The 17,858-nt window shown below is 46.5% G+C and overlaps 5 protein-coding genes across 6 annotated transcripts; 1 reads left to right on the top strand and 4 right to left on the bottom strand.

Moving 5' to 3' along the window:
- Positions 1-2,427, top strand: LOC4340183 (GDSL esterase/lipase At5g45910). Its single transcript, XM_015787739.3, has 4 exons — positions 1-328; positions 415-624; positions 715-1,137; positions 1,926-2,427. The coding sequence occupies exons 1-4, from the start codon at positions 73-75 to the stop codon at positions 2,141-2,143; spliced, it is 1,107 nt and encodes a 368-aa protein (XP_015643225.1). The 5' UTR covers positions 1-72; the 3' UTR covers positions 2,144-2,427.
- Positions 2,428-3,184: 757 nt separating this feature from the next.
- LOC4340182 (probable beta-1,3-galactosyltransferase 14) lies at positions 3,185-8,266 on the bottom strand. Its single transcript, XM_015787740.3, has 7 exons — positions 7,737-8,266; positions 6,651-6,803; positions 6,495-6,577; positions 6,296-6,395; positions 4,783-4,896; positions 4,042-4,184; positions 3,185-3,651 (listed from the first exon to the last, which is right to left on the bottom strand). Exons 1-7 carry the CDS (start codon positions 8,153-8,155, stop codon positions 3,557-3,559), a joined length of 1,107 nt encoding a protein of 368 aa, XP_015643226.1. The 5' UTR covers positions 8,156-8,266; the 3' UTR covers positions 3,185-3,556.
- A 902-nt stretch (positions 8,267-9,168) lies between these two features.
- LOC107281212 (transcription elongation factor 1 homolog) lies at positions 9,169-9,819 on the bottom strand. Its single transcript, XM_015786635.3, has one exon. It carries the CDS (start codon positions 9,667-9,669, stop codon positions 9,343-9,345), a length of 327 nt encoding a protein of 108 aa, XP_015642121.1. The 5' UTR covers positions 9,670-9,819; the 3' UTR covers positions 9,169-9,342.
- Positions 9,820-9,898: 79 nt separating this feature from the next.
- On the bottom strand, positions 9,899-11,717 carry LOC4340181 (GDSL esterase/lipase At5g45910). Its single transcript, XM_015786629.3, has 5 exons — positions 11,350-11,717; positions 11,046-11,270; positions 10,787-10,935; positions 10,396-10,693; positions 9,899-10,296 (listed from the first exon to the last, which is right to left on the bottom strand). Exons 1-5 carry the CDS (start codon positions 11,672-11,674, stop codon positions 10,079-10,081), a joined length of 1,215 nt encoding a protein of 404 aa, XP_015642115.1. The 5' UTR covers positions 11,675-11,717; the 3' UTR covers positions 9,899-10,078.
- A 2,961-nt stretch (positions 11,718-14,678) lies between these two features.
- On the bottom strand, positions 14,679-17,300 carry LOC4340180 (GDSL esterase/lipase At5g45910). 2 transcript variants are annotated; one of them, XM_015785576.3, is made up of 4 exons: positions 16,492-17,300; positions 16,149-16,358; positions 15,639-16,061; positions 14,679-15,176 (listed from the first exon to the last, which is right to left on the bottom strand). In XM_015785576.3, exons 1-4 carry the CDS (start codon positions 16,724-16,726, stop codon positions 14,962-14,964), a joined length of 1,083 nt encoding a protein of 360 aa, XP_015641062.1. In that variant the 5' UTR covers positions 16,727-17,300; the 3' UTR covers positions 14,679-14,961. The 2 variants fall into 2 exon arrangements, with proteins under 2 accessions (XP_015641062.1, XP_015641061.1); XM_015785575.3 differs by having other exon boundaries at positions 15,639-16,358.
- Positions 17,301-17,858: the final 558 nt, after the last annotated feature.

The raw sequence follows: 17,858 nt of genomic DNA, 5'->3' as shown, positions 1-17,858 counted from the left end.
ATCATCACATCATCCACTGCTCTGCTTCTCCTCTTCTTTTCTTGGCTTGTGCTCTGTTTTAATTTCTTTGCAATGATGGGGAGGCAGAGCTCGTCGGCGGCGAGGAGGGTGGTGGTGGTGGTGTGCGCGGCGATGGTGGTGGCGGCGGCGGCGGCGCAGAAGTACAATGCGGTGTACAACTTCGGGGACTCGATCACGGACACCGGCAACCTGTGCACCAATGGCAGGCCGTCGCAGATCACCTTCACCCAGCCTCCCTACGGCGAGACCTACTTCGGCTCCCCTACCTGCCGCTGCTGCGACGGCCGCGTCGTCGTCGACTTCCTCGGTAACTTTGATTCTTTCTTTGATTCCTTCGTCTTCTTGGTTTGCTTGCTCCGGCGAGCTGACGGCGGCGGCTGGTGGTTGTTGCAGCGAGTAAGTTCGGGCTGCCGTTCCTGCCGCCGTCGAAGTCGACGAGCGCCGACTTCAAGAAGGGAGCGAACATGGCGATCACCGGAGCCACCGCCATGGACGCCAACTTCTTCCGCTCCCTCGGCCTCTCCGACAAGATCTGGAACAACGGCCCCATCAGCTTTCAAATCCAGTGGTTCCAGCAAATCTCCTCCTCCGTCTGCGGCCAGAGTAATAATCACTCACTCACTGTTCTTCCCACCACACAATTTCAAAATCTCTGACAAGAATTCAATTCGATTCGATTCGATTAAATTTCAGATTGCAAGAGCTACCTGGCGAACTCGCTGTTCGTGTTCGGGGAGTTCGGCGGCAACGACTACAATGCGATGCTGTTCGGAGGGTACAGCGCGGACCAGGCGAGCACGTACACGTCGCAGATCGTGGACACCATCTCCAACGGCGTCGAGAAGCTCATCGCCATGGGCGCCGTCGACGTCGTCGTCCCCGGCGTGCTCCCCATCGGCTGCTTCCCCATCTACCTCACCATCTACGGCACCTCCTCCAGCTCCGACTACGACAGCCTCGGCTGCCTCAAGAAGTTCAACGACCTCTCCACCAACCACAACAATCAGCTCAAGACCAAGATCTCCGCGCTCCAATCCAAGTACAAGTCCGCCCGCATCATGTACGCCGACTTCTACTCCGGCGTCTACGACATGGTCCGCAACCCCGGCAACTACGGTACGCACACCACTCCGCTTACACTGTTACACAAAAATAACTAATTCTACGGCCCTGTCTAGTTCCAAAGTTTTTTTCTAAACTTCCAACTTTCCATCACATCAAACATTTCATACACACATAATTTTTCTATCACATCGTATCAATTTTAACCAAAACTTCTAAACTTCAGTGTGAACTAAACACAGTCTACGTATATATTGCCCGTACGTTGCAACGTGATTTGGATTTTTTTTAAAAAAATTTGTGCACGAGGGAGACAGGGGGCCATGTGAGCCGTAGCAAGATTCCTCAGTTTTGTGCCAGTGAATGAGCAGTTTGCTTAAGTAGGGTAGTAGTGTCCGACATGGGCAATCCGAGCTCGTGATTGCCATTTTATATGGGGGGAACAGTAGTCGTCTTGCTCCAACGACTAGCTAGACACCCAAATTATGCCAGATTAATGGCAGATACGCCCGGTTAGGTGTGTGGACTTATGTTTGTACCTACGAATCCAACTGCACGCACGTTCCTCCGTTCCCTCACCGGAACTCACCCCATGTTCCCCCAACTAAACACACATGTGAGACAGTGTCAAACGACTACCCCCGAGCAGTGGCGTTTTGGCAGTGTGCATCCTACTCCTTTCGTTCTGAAATATAAGAGATTTTAAACGGACGTCTAAATTCGTAGCACTAAAAAGAGTCACATCCATTCAAAATCGTTTATGTTTTATGACGGATGGAGTAGATGATACAGAGACCAAAGATGATTAAACTGATGAGCTATATATATTTTTTGACATGTAGGATTTAGCACGGTGTTCGAGACGTGCTGCGGGTCAGGCGGCGGCAAGTTCAACTACAACAACAACGCGAGGTGTGGGATGTCAGGCGCATCAGCGTGCTCCAACCCGGCGTCGCATCTTAGCTGGGACGGCATCCACCTCACCGAGGCAGCTTACAAGCAGATCACTGACGGCTGGCTCAACGGCCCGTACTGTAGCCCGGCCATCCTCCACAGCTAAGGCAAAATGACTGGAAAGAACGAGCCATTAGTTAATTTATTACTTTATTATTAAGGCTGGTGTTTATTAATTAAGCGGGAATTAATTAAAGGGGAATTGTTTGGGTTCTTGATTTTTATTTGGGTGGCATATATGGTGGGTGGTGTGACGGTGAAATGGTTTACTTGCGTTGCCAAAAAAGCAAAGAAAGCGATGGCATCTGTAGAATAAATGTTGGTTACTGTTGTAATTTGATAATTGTTTCTCTTCCAGAATCAAATGAATCATCAATGGTATTATACTCAGTTATTTTTTTTCTTTTGCTTTTTAGAAAGAGACTTTTTTGCCATGGCAGCTTATGTTTGGATCTTTTGCCTGGCCAGGGGCATGTGGTCTGTGCTTTAGGAAAAGCAACTGCAGAAAATTCACTCTGATGGTCATCCTGTCTGAGACGGTCTTGTCATTATTAGTCAGAGACTCTGAAAGTGAAAGTGACAGTGTTTTCTTCTCATTGCAAACTTTTAGCTAACTAACCACTAGGTTGATGAACAAATTGGACACTCCTACTGGGGAAGGAAAACCTGAGCAAATTTATCCAAGGATAGATAGATATGCAGCATATGCTCCAAGTACAATAATGCAAAAGGAAAGCAAGCTACTCTTGCATAGTGATGCACTCGCTCTCCTACTGCTGAATCTAGCTAGTTGCATCAAATCGACTTGAATACATGAGATGGAGTAATATGCAGGGCATGTGGGTGACGCAAGTGGGATGGCCTGAATTATTCGTAGCTGTTGGAATTAAATCCAACGGCGACCCATCCTTGGAAGGAGGAGACGAATCTTCGTATTTGATTGCCTAACACATCTATTGATTATGATAGTGATGCACATTTGCAAACTAGGACAGGGCACACAAGCAAGTACAAGCATGAAGCATCAATCAGAGCGGCTGATTTATACTTACATAAACGCAGTAAACAAAAAAAAGAAATAAAAACATGGCATGCGTAGGATTGAAACACAGAACCAAGCCTACCATAGAGGTTGAAGGATGTTACGTATAGCGAAGGTTAAAAAAATATATTCAAAAGTACGAAGCATAGAAACTGTGTGTTAATTTGTGATGCATTCTACTACTATACAACAAAACTGCTTCACAAGGGCACATGATGAGCATTCCTGGCAAGAATATACTACCAAGTTCTGAAGTCATAAGCAAATGAGAATGTGACAAGAATGTGGAACAAGAGCTCTGTGATCCCGTGTATCTGACGCCTGAAATCGGCGGTGTTGGCTGCCTGGACGGCGCGCCCCAGGCAATGATTGTGCCTGGTGAAGTCAGTGAATGCTCGGGCAATCCATTCGAGGCGTCAGTGGTCAACCATTCTGTCATCATGTTGCCTGGACTGTAGTCCGTGTAGGGACGATAATTTATCGGTCGTCAGATTCAGACACCGCAGATGGACCACCTGTACATTCCTTCCTTCGATGAAGCTCCAGCATCTTTACCTCCGGGTGGCATAGCCCTGGATGATGATAGATTTGGGAACATGTTAGCATGCGTCAGCTAGACTGAAAGATCTTAGGCATTAGTGTCCTTGAGAAAAACAATGCTTTGCAAGTTTCAGAACCAGCTTCTGCACAAGCACATCCCTCACTTTTATTCATCTTCCTAACAAGAGTTTGGTTTTTTAGTACTATGCAATACTTGTGCAGGTTAATGTTAACTTTATTGATTCTCAGCTTCACAGACCTATATGGGCTACGGCCTTTGTGATGTTGAAGTTGATCAAAAGGAAAGTGTGATGTGATAATACTTTAAGGGCCACGCAAATATATAGATAAGGAAAAAAGATAATTCACCAAGCACTTCCACTTCAAATGACATCAATATAAGAGTCAAGAAAGTAAATAACCTGAACATTTTGGAATATCCCAAACAGCAATTGAAGACTCTGTGCACTCAGGTGAACAAAGTGCATGTGTGTTCTCATGGTTGACGTTCATAGCAAGCATCCAGGATCCAATAGTAACATCCTCATTGCTGAACATACGGAAACTGGAGAAACATATGTGAGAATCCATTAAACAAACATATAACGTGACTCGATCGTGGATGAAGTTTAACAGTGATGCAAAATGAAAAACATGAATGCAACAACAGTCTTATGTACGAAACTTCTACTGCTGAAGCCCATGACATAACCATGTAGTATGTTTACTTTAGGCTCCAGGGCTTCTGAGTTTAATATATCGTGAGCAATTAATCAATAACCACACACTATTTCCCTTCGCTCTTAATTTGTTGAGCCAGAAAAGGGAAAGTTTTGCTGAAAAGAAACACCACTTCTTTTACATGAGAGGGCTAAAACTACCAAGAATAGCTCAGAATTGTGGGAACAAGGCTAATATGAAAGCCAGTAAGACAGCAGTAACAGTCAATACAACTTCTTTACAGAAGTATATGGATTTGCAGTGCAGTAGTGTTGCTCATGTTAGTCATACAGTGAGCGGTGGCCTCACCATCACTGGCCATCAAAGCAGGGAAACCATAGACCCAAACCAACATTGAATACTATTTCATAGGCTAACTGGTTTGAGAAGGCAAGTTGAAGAATGCTGCTTCACAATAAGATAGGATGAGTACTGTTAATTACCTGTTGTTCCTCAAGGCAACCAAGCTTGCCACCACATCGGCTGATAAAGCGTAAATAGGCCCATATGCATGAAGGAAGTATTCTGATCCGAGCAAAAAGGATTGTGGCTCATACCTGCATTTGGAAAAAGAGCAGAAACAATATGATAAGCAGTCATTGATGAATGGTACATGGAATATTTTTGCTGTGTGGAACAATAGAAAGTCTGAAGTCCAAACAGCATGTGGTATACTCAGCATATATGCCCTCACACCATTTGCCACAGCAACATGCCTTGGTTATAGAATTCTGTCTATACTACCCTAAAAGCTAAGCTAACAACTGTCTTAAAACTATAATAGCAAAGAGGAAACTGAAAATCACGTTGGAGGGAATAGACTCACAAACTGAACACTTTGTGCTTGCACCAACTTGTAGGATCACAAGAGTGCTTGCACAGCTAAGCTAGCAATATTTTAAGCACAGATTCAAAAATGACAGCTGCACTGGTGAATTGGAGGGTGGAGCGTGTGACAAAATACAAAACTGATGAAGGATATATATGATTTTCTTTGATCCTCGAATAATACTGATAAGATGTTGAACCTGACAAAAGTCGTTAGGATTCAGGAATCCTTTATACTTACATAGTTCATCCCCACTAAGTGTAGTTAATGCTATTTCTCTCCTCTCATTAAGCCACATCACCCCAATTATTTCTAGCCTTTGGATGATAGATCTATAATCCAAATTGTCTCTTCTTTCTTCTCTCTTAAAAACATGCAATCTCAATTATTTTTAGGCTCAAAATTGTATCAAATTGTTTTAGTTTTGATAATCAAATTACATCTTATTTGTACATATTATGCAACTTAATTTTCCGCAGCAACGCGACGGAGTATTCATCTAGTTTGGGATACATGCGCATTAACATCTGAAAAACAATCAAGTAAACACGTTCCTTGCTAATCCTTTCCTTCGCCTTCCAACCCTACAGATCAAGTGCTTGCTTTACACACCATATCTAGTGTGGTCTGTGCTTAACTTTATGAGAAACCATCCGGATATTGAGGTACCAGCAGTTCTGGTTTTGTACAATATAACATACTCCCTCCGTTTCACAATGTAAGTCATTCTAGCATATTCCGCATTCATATTGATGTTAATGAATATAGACATCTATATCTATCTAGATTCATTAACATCAATATGAATATAGGAAATGCTAGAATGACTTACATTGTGAAACGGAGGAAGTAAACACGTAATTACGAATCTGAAACTGAGTTATTTTCAGTTCATATTTATACAGTGATGAAATATTTTTTGACACCATAAAATTATTAACTTTTTTGTGGAGGTGTGAGGGTCGCATCTGGACGAAAAAATTTCTTTATTATCTAATTTACATTTGCTTAGCATGAGCCACGATGCTGTATGCATTTCTTCATAGAGTTAAACTTTCTCAATAAAAAAAACAATATGGCATAAAAGGGGTTCATTATGTCATACAAGACTAAATAACAGAACTGACCATTTCAGCTTTGGGTCAGTAAAAACAGGCCCCTTCTTCATGCATCCAATGTATGTTTGTGTATGTGAACGCTCCTTAGCCAAAAGCAATGAAAGTCTATCTGCAGAATAGATATCAGTAATGAAAGTGCCAGCCATTAAAAAAAATATGATATCCAAGTCAAAATCTGTAAGAGGATATGTAGGGCATTGGTATGCACCTGGTCTCAAGTAGATATCATCATCAGCTTTAACATAGAAGTCAGAGTCATACAATGCATACGCAGCCTTAAAGTAAGCTAACCTACAACATAAGAATAAATCAGCATCTTTCTGAAGAAATAACAAAAGCATATGATAATAGTTCTGCTATTTACGTTTTGTACGGAAGCTTGCTATACTCCTCCTCCAGATCTAAAAGCACGAAATCATCGTATTCTTGAACCTCTCTTTCTAAAGCTGCCATCTTAGACTTGTCATTACTTTTTCCAATCACAAATCTGAATGCCAGACCAGTTGCTTCCTCCAATCTGTAATACAGTGAACACAAAAATACAACTATTGTAATGGCAGTTAGCCAAAATCACCATTAACGGAAACTGAAATACAGAAACAGAGATGGTGATGATCATCTCTTTATTAAGAATGGTTGGACTTTTGGACAACAAAAGTCCACTTAGGCTGAAACCGAAGCAAAACAGTTAATGGCTGCTCATCTACTAGGCAGCATGGAGCTGGTTTCAGCTGGCAGGCCGCTTTAGTCAAAGTTTATTGAACCTACGAATTAAATATATTCCGGAACCTCCATGTGCATTTTCATGTACATTGTAGACTTATAGTTGGATCTCACGACATAAGTACTAGAGAAAAAAAAAACTAACAAATCCACATGATCAATCCCTTCTTCAAGAATAGCAGCATAATTCTTCCTCGAAAACAATGAGAACAGATGGAATGAATTAAGAGCAGGTACAATAGCAGGCTATAAGCTAGCTGTAAACATATTTTAAAGAGATAAAGGAAGAGAGAGAAGAGCAGCGGGCTACAGATTTGTAGCCAGCTACAGCACGGACTCCAGGACATAATGTGTGTATGGTAGGTGGGACATTGATAGTATAGTAAGCAACTATTGTATGAATTGGCTATTAGATTGGCTATAGATGAATTAGAGCTAGCAATGGGCCATACCAATAAGCAGATCTCACTAAAGCAAATACAACCTTATAGTGATGAGTGATCTCTATCTCATGTTTATTTGACAACGAACCGTAAAATTACATCTAAGATCATAGAAATGAACAAATTAGATTACCTACGTACTAAAATCTAATCAGTAACTATTTCCGCTCCACTCCCGTAATTAGGTAACCAGCAACATCAACAGTTGAACACCTAAAACTAAAGCCAGATCTCGAGCAACACAAGCAGACACGAACTAGCAAACTGTGATACCAGCGACTAACCGAAGGAGACCCTGCCGATCCGCGGGGAGCCACGTCCGCCGCAGCGCGCGTCGCCGCCCGACGGAGCCGAACCCGGTGAAGATCCCGACGAAGGCCATCACCTTGTGCCTCCCGCGCGACCCGGTGGCGTGCGACGCCGGGAGATCCACGGCGGCGCCCGCCGCCGCCACGGCCCCGGCGGACGCATCCCCGGGCCGGCGGTCCCACGCGACGGAGACGGAGAGCGGGCGGGAGGAGTCCGGGCAGCGGGCGCGCGGCGCGCTCCCCGGCGACCAGGAGAAGGAGAGCGCGGCGGCGAGGAAGCCCGCGAGGCCGAAGAGGAGGCAGGCGGCGGAGAAGGCCGGGGTGGAGAGGATGCGGCGGAGCGTGGCGCGGCGGGAGGTGGTCGCCGAGGAGAAGACCTTCGGCGAGCTCGGCATGGCTTCGGCGAACTCGCCGCCGCGCCGCCGCGTGGGTTGACGGCGAGGCGCGCCGGATCGGAGCCGGGGGGAGACGAGGAGGGGGAAGGGGTGGTGGTGGACGCTGGGTGCGGCCGCGTTTGCTGCTTCTCCTCCTTTTTGTTTTGAGTTGGTAGAGAGAGAGAGAGGGGCTGTGTTGAGCCCAACTGGTAGCCCACTAAGATTCAGCCCAAGATGATTTCACCGGCAAATTTTGGAGGGCTGTAATTCGAAATGGGCCTAGAATTTCGTTCGAATTTTATTTGAAACTGGAATTGTACGTGATCCTTCTGTTGCGTATTATAAAACGTTTTCGTTTTGTTCTCAATCAAGTTTAATCAATGTAGCAACAAGTTCAAAAAAAAATGTAGCAACTCTTGTAGTACAAAACAGATATATCTCTACTATTATAAAAATTAAAGTTGTTTTTGCGGTATTTTGGTACGTCGTTCGTATTTGAGCTGATTTTAAATTCGTTCGCTTTTGAAAATACAAATTCGTATTTTAGTCGGATTTTAAGTTCGTTTCCTTTTGAAAATACAAAAGAAGTCATATAAGAAATCCCTTTTAAAAAACTTGCATGCTAACTTGAGATGAATGTTGAACTCCTAATTGCAGCTCATGATTTTCTAGAAAAAAAATATCTAAGCGAATTCCCACAGTGGATTTCACCCTAGCCAAACCGTATAACAATAATAAAAAAATTATAATAGCATTCACCCGTTACAACACACGGGCATCTTTTCAAGTTATAAATATATATATTATTCGGTCGTAGATTTAATGAAAGTAATCTGGTGTTCTATATGTTAATATATTTTTTTTTGAAAATCTTTGGTTTAATAACTTGAATAAATTTGGCTTGGGATAGGAACGAAGGGAGTATATAATTATTTTTTCTAGTTGCACACATACAACTATTATCTTCTTTTTTTCCGTTTACATCAAATGCGTACTCAAGTGCTTCTCCTAATACACGTTCAGGGAACCGGAGATGAACAACAAATCCCAACAAACTGAATTTTATTCAAATCCACAGCGATTACAATGGTAAAACCAAGTTACAACACAATAATTACTGTATTCGAGCCAGAGAAAATTGTCCGACAAATCAATTGCAGCACGGTTACATCTCTGCTAGCTCTTCTGCCGCCGTCAGCTAAGTTAGCTTAGCTGCGGCGCTTGGTCTTGCGGTGGTGGTGGTGGTGGTCGTCGTCGTCGTCGTCGCCGGCGGCGGCGGCGGCTTTGGCGAGCTCGCACTGGTCGATCCACTCGCTGTAGACGTCGATGGGCTCGGTGAGCGCGTGGGCGGTGGTGGAGTAGCGCGCCTGGCAGACGAAGCAGGAGGCCTCGGCGATCATGTGCTTGATGTCGATGCTGCACTCCACCGCGCCGCCGTGGTCGCAGAACGGGCAGCTGAACGCCGTCTCCAGCTTCGGCGCCGCCTTCTTCGCCGTCGCCAGCATCTTCGACACCCGAGACTTCCTCTTCCCCATCTCCGACTCCGACGCCGACGATGCCCTTGCTTTCTTGCTTCTGCTCCCGGCGGCGAATCGATCGGCGAATGCGAAACGATTGATCGAGAGAGAGATGCATCGTCGAGGCGGCGCCGCGCGTGCTTATATCGGGAGCTCTTCCCAGTTCGCGTCGGACTCGGACTCGGACTCGGACTCCTTCACGAACACGGCCCGCATTAAGCAAATTAAGTGTCCAATTAGTACGGACTAATTAAAATCATTTCTTCCATATCGATTTTGCAAATTTGCAGTTCGTTCTGCGGCTACACTTGACTTGGATCAAGAGATGATGATTAATTGATTGATTATTAATTAAGCCTAGTGTTTTCTTGGTTTGGTTCATGCATCCATCCATGGCGGCGGCAGGTGGTGCAGTTGATCGATGGTTCTAGTGGTGCAGGATGGGAGGGTGGCAGTAGGGTCCCCTGAGCCAGCCGCCGGCGACGAGCCGGTTCGCCGCCTCCGTCGTGTGGACGCCGTCCCAGCACACGTGCCTCGACGGGTCACGGCACGCCGCCGCGCCCTTCATCCCGCACCGCGCCTCGAACTCGTAGTTGTACTCCCCGCCGCCGGCGCCGCAGCACGCCGTCATCCCGCTCCTGAACCCTGCGCCGCCGCCGCCGCCGCCATTGCCACCCCCATCACATCAGATCACAACCACCAACTCAAACCAAACATGCCTCTCCAAGATCGATTAATCGTTACCGAAGCGCGCCGGCGTGTGCAGCATCTGGGCGACCATGGTGTAGTAGTCGGCGTACATGATCCTCACCGGCGCCGGCGCCGCCGCCGCCGCCGACCTGTACCTGGCCTGGAGTCCGGCGAGCCTCGCCTGCAGCAGCGCGTTGTGGTGGATGGCCAGATCGTTGAGCGGCCGGAGGCATCCGTGCTCGTCGTAGTCCGACTCGTTGCTGCTCCGGAGCATGGTCAGGTAGAGCGGGAAGCACCCCACCGGCATCACCCCCGGCACCACGATCTCCGCCGCGCCCATCGCAATCAGCTTCTGCAAACGATTGCAATCGCGCGCGAAAGATCAGATCGACCAAGAAAGTGAACAACATTTTCTGGATGATTCATTGGTTGGTTGGTTGATTGCCTCGACGCCGGTGATGATGGTGTCGACGATCTTGGGCGTGTAATTCCTGGCCTGATCGACGGTGAAGCCGAAGAACAGCATGGCGTTGTAGTCGTTGCCGCCGAGCGAGCCGAACAGGAAGAGTGACTTGGACAAGTAGGCTCTGCAACCTGATGAACACTTAGAGTAATTAGCTCGTGAGCGATTGATTAGCTGAAGAAAAAATGGGAGTAATTCGATCGATTTGAATTTTGATTCAGATTTAGAATTTGATTTTTACCCTGTGGTTGTGTGGCGCAGATGGAGGGGAGAAGATGGTGGAACCACTGGAGCTGGACGTTCATGGCGCCGTTGTTCCAGATCGGGTAGCCGAGGCCGATGGACTTGAGGAAGTCGAAGTCGAGGGCGGTGGCGCCGACGATGGCCATGTTGGCGCCTCGCCGGAAGTCGCCGCCGCCGGCGCTCCGCTTCGACGGCGGCAGCAGCGGCAACCCCAGCTCCTGCGCTGCATTGGCAATGCAGGCGAATCTTGGCATCAATCAGCAATGGCGGCGGTGGCGACGGCGGCGGATGCGTGTGCTTACCGAGGAAGTCGACGACGAGGCGGCCGTCGGAGCAGCGGCAGGTGGGGTGGCCGAAGTAGGTCATCCCGTACGGCGGCTGCGCGAACGTCAGCAGCAGCGTCGCCGCCGCCGACTTGTTCACGCAGATGTTCCCCGTGTCCGCCAGCGAGTCCCCGAACACGAACATGGCGTTGTACTTGCACCTCATCCCACCATCGCCGCCGCCGCCGCCGACGCCACCGGCCAACGCCGGCTGCACGGCGCACCAGCAGAGGCAGCAAACCACCAGCACGCTGCCGACGACGTCGACGGCGGCGGCGGCAAGCGCGCCTCCTCGCCGCGCCATCACTCGCAACGCCACAGCTCAGTGACGACGCGAGACAGTGGCATACTTACATTATATACACTTGGTCTTGGTTGGTTTAATGAGCAGTGACGTCACCTCGCCGCCATTGTTGCTGTGCTTTTGTACACACGTACACGTCTGATATCTCGTCGTCATCGTTGGGCTAAGGCTAAGCTGCGCAACGTTTGCATGTTGCAACCGATAGACCGGGCTGGGCCGGCACGACAAGGCCCATGGGCCTTACTGGGCTATCTCGGCCGGAAAGTGTTCTGCCGTAAAGTAAGTTCACTTTGACTCCCTTAACTAGAGGCTTAATCTAATTCGTATCCCTAAACCACAATACCGGGATATCTCGACTCCCTAATTACTAAAAGAGAAAGACTACACAACGGTATACCGTTGAATGGTATACCGCTTATCCCCCATGACGCGGCCCCGCGTGCCGGCTTCTCCCGAGTATGTCGCGTGCTGCTAGGATTATCATCACGCATGTTTGCTATGTGTATCAGTGTATAGTCTTGTTCCTGACAGCTAGCTAATACCCAGCATGCCTGTCCTGCCTTTGATACTAGCCTAGCTATTAAATAAAACCGAAAGTACTACTAGCTTGCTGTGCATGTCAAATCCCTGTAATAGCTACTAGTAGTCCCGTACCCTAGCCATGTAGGGTACTTATTATGGCAGAGCCTAGTAGCCTAGCTATGTGTTTAAGATGGGTTGCATCTATTTGCATGTGTCCTATACCATGCATGGATTAGACCAGACAAATAATTACCTAAATTATATATGGATACAATGTATTCTAATTAGATATGTCATGTTGGGCTCTTGGTTATACCACATCTTAGAAACTCTAGTATGTGATATATAGATGCTAGATTATCATATCTGATATCCAAGTACTGGGTCGAATACCTAGGTACCAAGTATGAAACCTATAAATACAAGATCTGATGCCGAGTTATCGGGTCTGATACCTATAAGTACCGGATCCGATAACTAGGTATCGCGTCTGATACCTATGAGTACCAGATCGGATACTCGGGAATCGGGTATCTGATCTGATACCTATGAGTATTTGTTCTAATACCTATGCGTAACGGGTCGAATACCCAGGTACCGAGTATGATACTTATGAATACCAAGTCTGATACCTAAGTATCGGGTTTGATACCTATGAGTACCGGATTCGATACCTAGGTCAGGTTTGATACCTATGAGTACCAGATCCGGTATCTCGTATGATACCTATGAGTATCGGATCGGATACCTGGGTATCGGGTATCTGATCTGATACCTATGAGTATCAATTCTGATACCTGTACGTACTAGGTCGGATACCTAGGTACCGAGTATGATACCTATGAATACCAAGTCTAATACCTAAGTATTGGGTTTGATACCTATAAGTACCGGATTCGATACCTAGGTCGGGTTTGATACCTATGAGTACCGGATCCAATACCTATATACCAGGTTAATACATATTAGTAGCGGATCTGATACCAAATATAGGGTGTGATGGTAGGAGACTTCAGACGTGATACCACTAATTCTGATATTTATGGGTTATATACTTCTATTCAACCATCAAATAAAAAGATGGACCATGCATAGCTAGGCCAGAAAGTACAGCCAAACTTGCTCATGTGCCGCTGAGTGCTTAATTCTAACTTGCTGACATGCTTTGTTTAGGCTCATGCTACTAGCTCTAGTGCTTAATTCTAACTTTGCTAGTTGAAGCAGGTGTGAGACCCATATGGACCTAAAGAGGTGTAGAAGTAGTGTTGTATTAGAGTATTTCATAGCTATTTTGTACTGTAGGAGAAAAGAGACCTCTCGTCAGTCGTCACTAGTCAGCAGCCTCCATGTGAAAGGACAGCACACGACATGCTTTCAGAGAGAAAGAATCGATGAGTGATTGGTAAGTATAAATTATAAACTATACCGTTGAGACGGTACACCATCCCATAGTTTTTCTCTTATTAAAACCGGTACAATTTAACTCGGTGGTTTTCAAGAGCGGTTTCGTTGATGTGGCGTCTACATGACGGTATTAATCTGGCATGTGGCATTGACTTTATGCCATGTCAATGCCACAGACCAGGTCAACAGTGCCACGTGGACGTCACGTTAATGAAAGCATCCTCCAAAATTATCGAGGGAGTTAAATTACACCGATATTAATAGTTATGAGTCGAGATATCTAGTATTGTGGTTTAAGCACTGGTTTAAGAGTTTAAGAGAGTCAAAGTAAACTTATTCCTTCTGCCGTTGTTGTCACGTACAGCCGTACAGGAGAGAGGAAATTCGGATGGTTATTGGTGGCTCATCTGGGTACACACTACACAGTATTCAATGGCGATTCAGAGTACTACACGGCATTGCATCATTCAATCATATGCAACCTGGTAGATCGATCAGGGAGAAGGCACCGCATTTGGAATCTATATCTTTACTCTTCATAAAGAAACTGATTTTAAGCCAAACTTTACTCTTTAGCATGTAACAGTAGTAGTAAGTACAGGCTTAAAGATGCTTAATTTTGTTCTTGCAGAAGAGTTTGTTAGCCTTGGACAGTAAGGTGGAGAAGCCAAAATAAAAAAAAAAAACAGACAGAACCAAAAGGGATCCTGCATTATTTTGGTTTGGTATCTAAAACTGGGGTGCATGCATCATATTCAGACTTAAAGTTTGGCCAAACTTCTTTAATAAAGAAACTGTTTTTTTTTTCCCTGTAAATAAACTCCAAAGCAACATGCACAGTCACTCACTCTGTGTAGCATAGTTTCTGTACCAGAAAAGGAGGTGAAGCATTCATTCACTAGTTCCATACAAGCATGTGGTCATGCGATCCAGGATTCCTAACTTGTATTAAAGTTTTTTTCTTTCTTTTTTTGAGATGGCAGCAAACCAAGTTGATGAGCTTAGATAAGATCTTGCTCGCATTTATGATTTCATCCGGATCCAGCATGTGCGTATGTGACCATCTCCAACCAAACCATGCAACAAATTACTAAGATTTAATTAATTAATTGCAACACATAATTAAATTGCCTCCCAATCTCATACATACTACACAAATGTGCATTACCTAAAACAAAAACAAATTAACCACCCACAACGAAAATCAACTAATCACCATCTTATTCATTTCCCAGTCGATCGCAAGATGTCTTCTTCTTCCTCTTGCTATCCATTTTTCTTCTCTTCTTCTGCTAAACAAATCAAATCAGCAGCAGCTAGCCGGCCATCCTCCGGCCGCCGTCGCCGCCGCCGGCGATGATCTAGGGCATGATCGGCGGGTGGCAGTAGGGCCCGTTGACCCACCCGTCGGCGATCTGCTTGTACGCCGCCTCCGTGAGATGGATGCCGTCCCAGCTCAACGACGACGACGGGTTGGAGCACGCGTAGGCTCCCGACATGCCGCACCTCGCGCCGTTCTGGTAGTTGTACTTCCCTCCTCCCGCCCCGCAGCACGCCCTCAAATTCGTGCTAAACCCTGCGCAAATTCATCACAAAAAACCGTCGAATTAATCATTCATAAACTTCAAACCATCCAAGAAAATCCGCTACTATCGCTTTACCGTTCCAGCAGAATAGCTCATGCGAGCATGGATTCAGCACGATATCATAGGTAGCAGACCTGGTACCCGTGGTACCAGATAGGTACCAAGCACGATATCACGCTAACGTCATAATTCGTACCAGAAATACTACAAAACGATATACCGTTCTAATGGATTAGCTGACATCATGATGACGTTAACACGATATCTAGGTACTAGATCCGTACCTACGATACCATGCTAATGTCGTGTTGATGTCAGCTATTCCATTACAAAAGTATATTGTTCTGTAGTCTCCTTCAATTGGTACGTAGGTGTCATGCTGATATGGGCTATTCCGTTGGAACGATATTACCGTTTTGTAGTGTTTGTGTTGAGGATTTTTTTTTTCTTACCGTAGTTGGAGGGGGATTTGACCATGTCGTAGACGTGGGAGTAGAAGTCGGCGTACATGATGCGAGCCCAGGGGTACTTGCTCTGGAGGGAGGAGACCTTGGCCTGGAGGAGGGAGTTATGGCGGGAGGAGAGGGTGTTGAAGCGGGTGAGGCAGCCGTACTGGTCGTAGTCGCCGGCGTTGGAGGTGCCGTACAGCGTGAGGTAGATGGGGAAGCAGCCGACGGGGAGCACGCCGGGGACGACGACGTACATGGCGCCCAGCCCGATCAGCTGCTCCACCCCCTTCCCGATCCCGTCCACGATGGTGCCGCTCTGCCCCGCCGCCTGCTCCGGCGTGTACCCGCCGAACAGCTGCGCGTTGTAGTCGTTGCCCCCGAACTCGCCGAGCACGAACAGCGACTTGGACAGGTACGTCTTGCAAGCTGCACGCACCAGCAGATCAGAATGAGATGATCGGAGTTCATGGCGGCTCGCCGGCGGCGAGGTTTTGTGGGGGGGGGGGGGATTACATGAGCCGCAGATGGAGGGCATGAGCTGCTGGAACCACTGGATCTGGGTGTTGAGGGGGCCATTGTTCCAGATCTTGTCGCCGATGCCGAGCGACTGGAAGAAGCCGGAGTCCATGGTGGTGGCGCCGATGATCGCCATGTTCGCGCCTCGCCGGAAGTCGGAGCCGCCCCTCTTCGACGGCGGCAGCAACGGCAGCCCGAACTTCTCCGCTGCAAACGCACGCCAAAACAGCAGTGAGCAAAGCAGAGTTTGCTCTGCTTTTTTTTGGAGGGAAAATTTGAAAAAACAAGAAGAAACAAACGCGCGCCACAAGAATCATCGGCGGCGGCGGCGGCGGCGCACCGAGGAAGTCGACGACGAGGCGGCCGTCGGAGCAGCGGCAGGTGGCGCGGCCGAAGAAGGTCTCGCCGTAGGGAGGCTGGGTGAGCGTCAGGCCGGCGGGGGGGCCGTTCACGCAGAGGTTGCCGGTGTCGGACATGGAGTCGCCGAAGCTGAAGATGGCGTTGAACTTCTGGCCGGAGACGGCCACGAACATGGCGGACGCAACCGCGAACGCCACAACAACACGCGCCGCCATTGTTGCAAAGGTTTAGATTCAGCTCGAGCTCGATGACCAACTTGATGGATGGATGAGGCAATGCAAGATGCTGCAGGGACTCCGTGAGCTTATATACACCTCGCTAATGGTAGGTTAGCACGTAGCTGTTCGCCATTAGCCCACCTCGAGCTTAAACTTAACTACTAGTCTACTACTGCTAGTCTGCTACGACCACCTTCAACTTACTCACCTGGTTGTTGTGCATGAATTGCATGCATGGATGAACAGCTTTTGATTTCTTTTCTCGTTCATCTCTCTTTCCCTCCTGTTTCCTACTCTCGTGTTTGATCATATCAGTATCGAATCTTTGCCTTTCTTTTGGTTTCTACACACTTTTGATGCAACATCTTAATTTGTTTTTGATGTATGTGCTTTAATTTCCTTTTTGCATAAGATGTTTTCTGAGTTCTGACAATTTGCTGCCTGATCAATTGCTAACAGTTTGATTAGTCCCTGTGTAATTTAGTAGTACTGCTTTAGTGGACGCGGCAATGTGGCTTATATTTTCGTCGTCTTTTCATTATATGCGTAATAAAAACTGAATGATTGAATGTGTGTACAATACATCTGAGTTGGACCAGCATCGCTGGTGCTACTCTAGGACAGTATGTTTCATAATTGAAAGTTTGAAAAGAGGCACCTAATCATGTATTCCACTGACTTATTTTAACACTTGGAATAGCCTTTTGGATTGATTATTTGGCAAGTACAAATATACTAATGCCTGCAGAACAATTTTCATTTTTTGTCGAACTTGGAAGTGAGTGATTAGTAAATTAAGTAGGAGTACTAATGCAACCTGAGGCTGTCGACTCTGATGAAGTATCCATGCATTCTGGATGTCACTACATGTCTACATGATGTCTGCTTTTGCTTCTCAGTAGAGAAATTCATGCCATTACTGTTTGAGAACTGAAAAAGATTTAATTTGGGATCTGAAGAAACACTTCTCCTTATTTACTACTACCAGCATTAGTCTTCCTGAACATTGAATTGTGTACTTGCAGGAGTGGTTGCTATTCATAACTGTCAATCTGTCATGCATGGTGTTATTGACTTGCCTGTAACTGCTGAAAAAGCTTTTTAGTATTTATCAAGAACTTTGTTAGGT

The sequence above is a fragment of the Oryza sativa genome, chromosome 6, assembly GCF_034140825.1.
Source record: "Oryza sativa Japonica Group chromosome 6, ASM3414082v1".
NCBI classification, from domain to species: Eukaryota; Viridiplantae; Streptophyta; class Magnoliopsida; order Poales; family Poaceae; genus Oryza; species Oryza sativa.
The sequence above is the reverse complement of the archived record's forward strand: the minus strand, read 5'-3'. Positions and strand labels throughout refer to the sequence as shown.